General features: G+C 34.0%; 2 protein-coding genes across 2 annotated transcripts in view; both read right to left on the bottom strand.

The window, feature by feature from the left end:
• The window catches only part of LOC311089879 (uncharacterized protein), an 832,216-nt gene that overhangs the window by 528,276 nt on the left and 295,880 nt on the right, over positions 1–8,060 (bottom strand). The window lies entirely within an intron of this gene.
• Positions 1,746–2,804, bottom strand: LOC311089892 (interleukin-8-like). The gene is made up of 3 exons (XM_084124927.1): positions 2,636–2,804; positions 2,442–2,528; positions 1,746–1,817 (listed from the first exon to the last, which is right to left on the bottom strand). Exons 1-3 carry the CDS (start codon positions 2,764–2,766, stop codon positions 1,805–1,807), a joined length of 231 nt encoding a protein of 76 aa, XP_083981053.1. The 5' UTR covers positions 2,767–2,804; the 3' UTR covers positions 1,746–1,804.

Below are 8,060 nucleotides of genomic sequence, written 5' to 3'. Positions count from 1 at the left end.
ATGTAATAATGGAACTTGCAACTTCCTGTGATTAGGGTCGTTTATTATTGTGTGTTTGTGGTTTTGTTAGTTGCACCACTCAACCCAGGACATTTTTTCAGTGTGTCATTTGAAAGATTTAATCAATAATCTTCCCATTTCCCCTCACTTTCCTCTCTTCCAGGAGTCCGTCATCCCGTCAGCAGATGCACTCTGTCTACTGGATTTTGGGACTGCCATGACTCAGGCCGTTGTGCGCATGTTCCTGGATCTTAATTTGCCCCTGCATGGTATTTCCGTATTTCCCTTTCTTTCTCAGATCTTGTGTCAGTGGGTTTTGAGCATAAGGAAGTGCTACAGGAACAATGTGGTCTATCATAACTGGAGTCATGCATTACGTACTACCCAGTGTATGTTTGTCATGCTGCAGACAAAGGAGCTAAAGGTCAGAATCATAGTCTGTCGATAATCAATTTGCCCTAATCTTTTTTTATGTAATGGATTCGAGGAGTTTTGTGTTTGAAATTTAAAAAAGTAACAAATCCTTTCCTCGCAGGGCAATTTTGTCACAGTGTCTGGTTGGTGTTCCCTGGTTGTCCTCTAGAGGTCTCTGCCCATACCGTCACCACATCTTCATGAACTGCAATTCCCACAATCCTTTGTCGGTACTTATCACTATCATTGCACTCAGCTGTTTTCACTTAATCATTTTATATGTACTCACATGTTAAATATGTGTGGAGTTGTTTTAGAAAATAAAGCACAACTTGATTCTACTTAATAATGTTTCTGTTCATTCCTCAAAACAACAACAACAAAAAAGGATTAATTTTAATTAAATTCACATGCTTGTAAAACTCAAAAGATAAAAAGAGTCTGTTATGTTTTTTTTTTTTCTCCAGAACACACTAATATTGCTGCATTTAAATGATTTATTACTCCCACACTGATTATTACAGGTTGACCTGATAATCTAACATCACAGCCATGCATATTTCCTGTCATAAAAATGAAAAAAGTGCAATAAAATTAGTGGCAGATATTGGGGGAGTGCCTGACAGTGCAACAGCTGTTTTCTCTTGATGTGGTCTCAAGTCTTCACGTGACCTGTGGCAACATGTGCAGTCTTGTATAGAAACGAGTTTGCCAGATGTGCCTTTCTAACCTACTCAGCAGGGCAATGCTCTGAGAGACTGACAGTAGAGCTAGTTGCTCAAACACAGATAAAAAACTACTTTCAGATTTTATTCAAGCTTTAAATCCACTTCATTTGGGGAGTCTAACTAATTTGTAAACATCATGTGAATTTGTAATAATTTTCATAATTATATTTTATTGAATTGTAAAGTGATTATTTTCTTTCTATAAGGACCCAAGAACATCCAGGAGTCAAGAGTAAATCCTCTGTTTACAATTATTTAAAAAAAATGGCGGTAAAAAGTAGTGACATGATCTAGCCTACAAGCCTCATGTTTCATTTTCTTTTTTATAAATAATTGTTTTTTCAGCGAAAAAAACACTCAAAACAATTGGATCCTGTATAAGCAATGACCACAAAAAGCTAAAAATGAACCATTATTTTTTTGAACCATTAAAAAACTAATGTCATGAAATTTAGTACAAAATCATTTTATTAAATATATATATATATAATAAATAAATACATAAATATAATTTAATTAATTAAAAATACAGCACAATGTTAACAAAACTCAACATTGAACAAGCTGTTTTAAACATAAACAAGCATAATGGTGCACATCAGCAAATGTCAGATGTAGACAGTTTATATCGTCAAGCTCAACATCACAGATGATCCAGATATTCATGGCGTTTTGCTGAAAAACAAAAATACATTTATTTAGAGGTATTTTTATTTCCTTGAGAAGACCTGGTAATTTGTTGGCTATTTTTCAGAGGTGTGATTGGCAAAGGACAAAAAAGCAGGAAAATATACGACGCACCTACCATGCCATGACCAAGCACACACGCAACTTCTACAGAAGACTGTATTCTCGTACTGTTTCGACTTTAATCTCGAAATGCTAGATGTTCTTCTATTTTTTTACGGATTTCTTTCTTTTTTTCCGTTGCGTGATCATGGATAACCTTCCACAACGAGTGCAGACTCTTTGGTGGAGCTCTGCTTTGAATGAAGTTTCATTGTGGCAAATGAATGGACTACGTGCTGAGTGACATGAAGACACGAATCAGAGGCACAAAAAACGTTGACAGCGGTGAGCGGTCATTATGTTTAGCAATACCTGAACCGTGCTTTGAGCGCGACCCGCAAAAAATAAAATAAAAATAAAAATACGGATTTGCATGATTTACGAGAGCATAATTTTCATGTCGGAAAAGCCGGAAAAGAATCACACCCCTGCTTTTTTCATTAGTTGCACTTTTTTTTGTCAACATTTGTCACTATCCCAAACAAATGATGAAAATGTATTGACACTTACTTGGCAAGGATCTTCTCAATGACCTTCTTAACCCAGGGAGCAGTAGGGTCAAGACAGATCTCTTTCCTGGATCCCTTTAGGGTGGCACTAAAAATTAAGAAGAAAAAAACAGTAAGAACCATATTTTTGATTGTATTCATCTGGATCTATATGTAATCTGTAAGTGTTATGCCATTGTTAAGGTGTAAACTCACATGATCTCTGTGTTTTTACAGTGTGGGCTGGGAGGGAAGAGCTCCACACTCTCTATCTGTTTACCAATGCGTCGACTCTCTGTTTCAATGCATTGACAGCGTAGATCTACACCCACACCTCTAAAATTCATTACTAAAAGCAAAATCAAAAGAATAAGTTTTTTGCAGTTCATTCTGCCAAAGCGAAGCTTAGATTTACTAATGAAAACAACAAAAGCAAAAGTATTCTTGATGCTAGTTGCTTTAAGTGTTGTTCAGTTCTCTTGGTGACCTCTGTTGAATGCAGCTCTTTTAAAGCATCGTCCTGGAAGTGAGTCAGAGGGAATTGTGCAACATTTTTGACGTCACGAGGATGTAAACCTCGAGGAGTGGGATAAGATCGAGCCAGTTTTTACTTATGTGAATCTCAACGCAAGGGAAATTGAGAAATTGGGATGTTGCCTATAAACTGAAAATTAATAAATGCACCTAAAGAGCGTTGAAAATATGACCTCAGAAAAAAAGTGTTCATGTGACTCAACTTCCCCCAGGCTAGGGGTAAGTTGATCCCAGTCAGTGGGTAAATTGAGCCATCTGGGGGTAAATTGACCATCCTATTGTTGGATTACATATTTTATTAAATGTTTAATTTAGTTTCCAATATAGACTGAGAAAGTTTAGCAGCGGTTATGATGAGTATATCAAGAGATTCCTTCCAGTGTTGTTCTCTAAATGAGTCAATTCCTGAGACTCTCACCCTCACCCTTTGTCCATGCATTTCCTGCCCAGTAAGCTCAATGTACAGCTGTGCTTTTGTCTCTGTGATCATGTGAAGATATGGGTGATACCGTCAGGCTGATTGGATCATTTGAATAATAGTGTTATGCTGATGAGTTCTCAATAAAGAATAACTTCCGTTGAACGCGATCCCAACTGTCTCCTGGTCTCTGCTTCGATGAAAGAAAACTTTACAACACTATCTTTCACTTTTTTAAGCAAGCATAATAATAAAAAAACTTGCCTCTTTAATAATAATTTAATAACACACTTACCTTTCTAAACAATGTTAACCCTCTGGGTTCTGAGGTGTTTTTGGGGCCCTTGGGATGTTTTGAAATGCCCTGACATTTGTGCTTTTTTCAGTTGCTTATAAACATACAGTGCTATGCATAAGTTTAGACACCCATACTAAAGTTGACTAAAAAGAGGAATAAAAAATCATCTTTTGGAAATTGAACTTAATGCCTTAATTTAAAAAATTGGGAAAAATCCAACCTTTAAGGACACCAATTTTCTTTGTGAATGAATAATGTATCGTAAATAAATAAATGTTCTTCCTTAAAATACAGGGTGCATAAGTTTGGACACCCCTATGTTAAATTCCCATAGAGGCAGGCAGATTTTTATTTTTAAAGGCCAGTTACTTCATGGATCCAGGATACTATGCATCCTGATAAAGTTCCCTTGGCCTTTGGAATTAAAATAGCCCCACATCATCACATAGCCTTCACCATTATGCACCCTGTATTTTAAGGAAGAACATTTATTTATTTACGATACATTATTCATTCACAAAGAAAATTGGTGTCCTTAAAGGTTGGATTTTTCCAAATTAAATTAAGGCATTACGTTTTTTAGTCAACTTTAGCATGGGTGTCTAAACTTATGCATAGCACTGTATTAATGGCAAAGGTGTAATTACACTCTATTTAGCACAAAACAGGGCTACCGTAATATGTGAGCAACATATACAGTATGTACATGTTTGTATTTTTGAGAGAATAATGTTTATGCATGGTTATTAAAAAAACTAAATCTTCTCCCCAAATGTGTCACTAATATAAAGCACCGTACAAATCATTTAAAGAGAAGGCTTATATTGACCTTTTAAGATTTAGCTTACAGCTACCGTGTAAATATATGTTTTGCTATTTTATTAAAAAGATTACAATTACAACAACAATTACAATTTCAACAATATTTCAAGTGTACTCTTTCTTTGTAAAAAATTAATTATAGGCCTACATTTTACTATGTATTCATTTATTTGAATATAGTCTACATTGGAACATCTTAGTTGATGACTTTATTTTTGACAAAAAAAAAAAAAAAAAAAAACGGTGCGTATATATATACAAAAAAAGATTGATGCCATTTCTATTTGTAGGCTACTATTGATGATTTATTATATGTAACTTATTCTTCACATGATATTGTGTTGACCTCTAGTGGTGAACTCGAGAAATTGCATAATCTCTCTGCATCTTAATACCAGGAATATTCAAATAAGATTTTAAATTGTAATACTATTTAACAATATTACAAGTTTTACTGTATTTTTGATCAAACAAATTCAGCCATGCTTTCTGTTACTGAGCCTGTGTCTGTCACTCGTCCTCTTAAAAGTGGAAGCTTGTTCGTAGCATTGTTGCATTATGTTGAAACTTTGTTGATGTTGTTATTGTCATGCGTGTTCTGGTTATTTGCGCATGATTAAACATGATTCTTTATATGGTGATAAAACAAAGCTTTGTTGCGTAATTTTTTTGAAGTGGGGATTGGGGGTGCGCCAACCCGGTTGGGACATAGAAGGGGGTGCGCAGGAAAAAAAGTTTGGGAACTGCTGGTCTAGATCATCTTTGAATAGATAAAAGAGAGGTTTAGAGCCAGTCGATTTTTGCTTATGTATGTGAAATTTAGCTAGTAGGAAGCACAAATTAATTATGTAATATTGTCCTGTTTTCTCTTTTGAGTAGCCAAACAAGCCAAAGAAAACATCTTTGAAACAGAAAGAAAAGTCACTTACAAAATAAGATTGGATAAAAATTAACAAATCTGAGCAAAATTTCTCAGTGTGGGTACATTGCCAAAACAAGTGAATGACATCTTCCTCAGGAGAGTGACAAAAACAGCAATTCACTTCAATGTCTGACTTATATTTCCTAAGAAAGGTTTTGGTTGGGTAAAATTTGTGGCTTAATTTAAATGTTATTTCTTTTACTTTATTGATAAGCAGATACTTTTGAGACAAAGACCATACTTTTTCCCATGGTAAATTTTCTACAATAGTATTCCAGTATGGTATTACATAAGGAATTGTCATTACTTCTTTCTGGAAGAGAGCTCTGATTTTATCTTTGTTGTTGTTGTTGTTGTTGTTGTTGTTGCTCTACAGAAAAGCATACATTTCCAATCATTGTGTCAGTTAGGTTCAAAGAGTAAGTACATGGCCATGGAAATGTAGAACCTTGCAACAGAAAAGACACTCCAGAGGGAATTGCATTGAAATCAATAGCATATTCATTAGCAGTTATAGGAATTTTATATTTCTGTAAAAAATCTAAATAGCTGTAAAGTCTGCCCTGTGAATTAAAAAGCTGTCTAACTAAAAGAAGCTCGTTTTTGAACCAGTTGTCAAAAAAAAAGTGATTTATTCTTGTAGAGAATATACTTATTGTTCCATAAGTAATATCTGTGTGGGGAAAAGTTGTGTTTGTATATTAGGGACCATGCCAAGAGCATCTGAAAATTAGAGAATTTGACAGGGATCTTTGTAACATTATAGTTACAAAGTAGGAGAAAATTCAGGCCTCCTACTTTTGAGAAAATATAATTAGGGATAATATTCCAAAGTGAGGAGGGATTATTAAGGGAATTTTTAAGCCAATTAATTTAAAGTGTTGTTTAAAGTAGTAAAATCTAAAAAAATCCAATCCCCCCTGTTTTATTGAATTCATCAGTACTGATTTTCTAATAAAGTGGGTTTTATTTTTCCAAACAAAATTATTTAACATGCCATCAACCTTTTATAATGTTCCTTTATCAACCTCCAGGGAGAGAGCTGCATACGTTAGTCTTGACAATCCTTCAGCTTTAGAGAGCAGAATTCTTCCTCGTATGGACAAGTCTCTCTGCAGCCAAGAATTGAGTTTCTTTTGGGTTTTCATTATTAGAGGATCGAAATTTAATTTACTTCTTGTTTTTTGGTCTTTATGAATTACAATTCCTAAGTATGTTGATCTTAAACAGGGATATTGTATATAGAGGGAATTACAGCTTTTGATTGACATTAACTCACATTTTTTAATATTTAGATACAGACCCGAAGCTCTGGAAAAGGAATCAATCAATCTTAAAGCTAAAGGGATTTGAGAGGCATCATTCAAAAACAAAGTGGTGTCATCAGCCAGCTGGCTAATAATAATTTGTCTATCGACAAATTGTAATACCTTGTAAATTACTACTGGAAATATGCAGAGATAAAAATTGCGAGGCAAGCAAGAATAAATATGGAGATATAGGACATCCTTTTCTTACTCCACGTGACAAATTGAATCTTGGTGAGGTTCCGAATTTTAATAACACTATTATTATTTCTATACAATGTCCTGATGGCTCTACAAAACGAATCTCCAAACCCAAATTTGGTAATGGCTTGAAATATGAAATTTTGCTCAAGTGAGTCAAAGGAAGTATTGTAGAAGTCTAGGAAAAGCAAATAGCTATCATTAGGGATGAGTTCTTCGTAATCTAAAATGTCTAGGACTAATCTTACATTATTCGTAATGTGACGTTTTTCCATAAAACCTGATTGTGATTCATCGATAATAGTTAAGGACATCTTTAATTATTTTGGCTAAAATTAAAGCTAGAATTTTGTAATCATTATTCAAGAGGGTTATCGGTCTCCAATTTTCTAAACATTCTTTATCTTTATTGGGTTTGGGTATCAAAGTGATGACCCCTTGAGTCATGCTTGGTGGAATTGTTTTCCGATTCCAGACTTTCTTCAAACACTTTTAGTAAGGAAGGGGATAAGCTCCCTGCAAACATCTTATATAACTCAGGGGTTAAACCATCACAGCCGGGACTTTTATTAGTTTTTAAACATAAAAAATTATTTTTATTAATAATTTTATTATTTTTATTATTATTTCTTAATAGCCTGTAGAATTTCTGATTGGGATATACTGTATCATTATCACAAGCTTCTTTATCTTCTAAAGGAATAACTTTATTATGAATAATAGATTCAAAAAAGGATTTGGCTGAATTGTCACAATATCTTGATGTATACAAGTCATTAAAGAATTTGGATCAAAAGGAAGCTATTTCCCTAGGATTCTCCATGAACAAACAGTTCTATGAACTGAATCATTTGATAGATTGACTCTGAATCAATTGAAATTTGAGCATTTGATTCACATAACTGAAAAGAGTTGAGCTGACTTCTGCTCTTGAACAAATTTCAAGTAAAATTTTCTTCGATTGATTGAAATCTTTAGTCTGTAAGTCTTAATTGTACTTTCCCTATACAAAATATATCACAATAACCGGTAGTTAATTTATGTCTTTCATAAAGAAAAGTGCAACATTTCTCCAATACTTGTTGGTGAATGTTCACTACCAAAAACTACAAAAAAAGATTGATGCTATTTCTATTTGT

The sequence above is a fragment of the Abramis brama genome (assembly GCF_963993115.1).
Source record: "Abramis brama genome assembly, chromosome: 9".
In the NCBI taxonomy this organism is placed as follows: domain Eukaryota; kingdom Metazoa; phylum Chordata; class Actinopteri; order Cypriniformes; family Leuciscidae; genus Abramis; species Abramis brama.
This window is presented reverse-complemented; position numbering and strand designations above follow the sequence as displayed.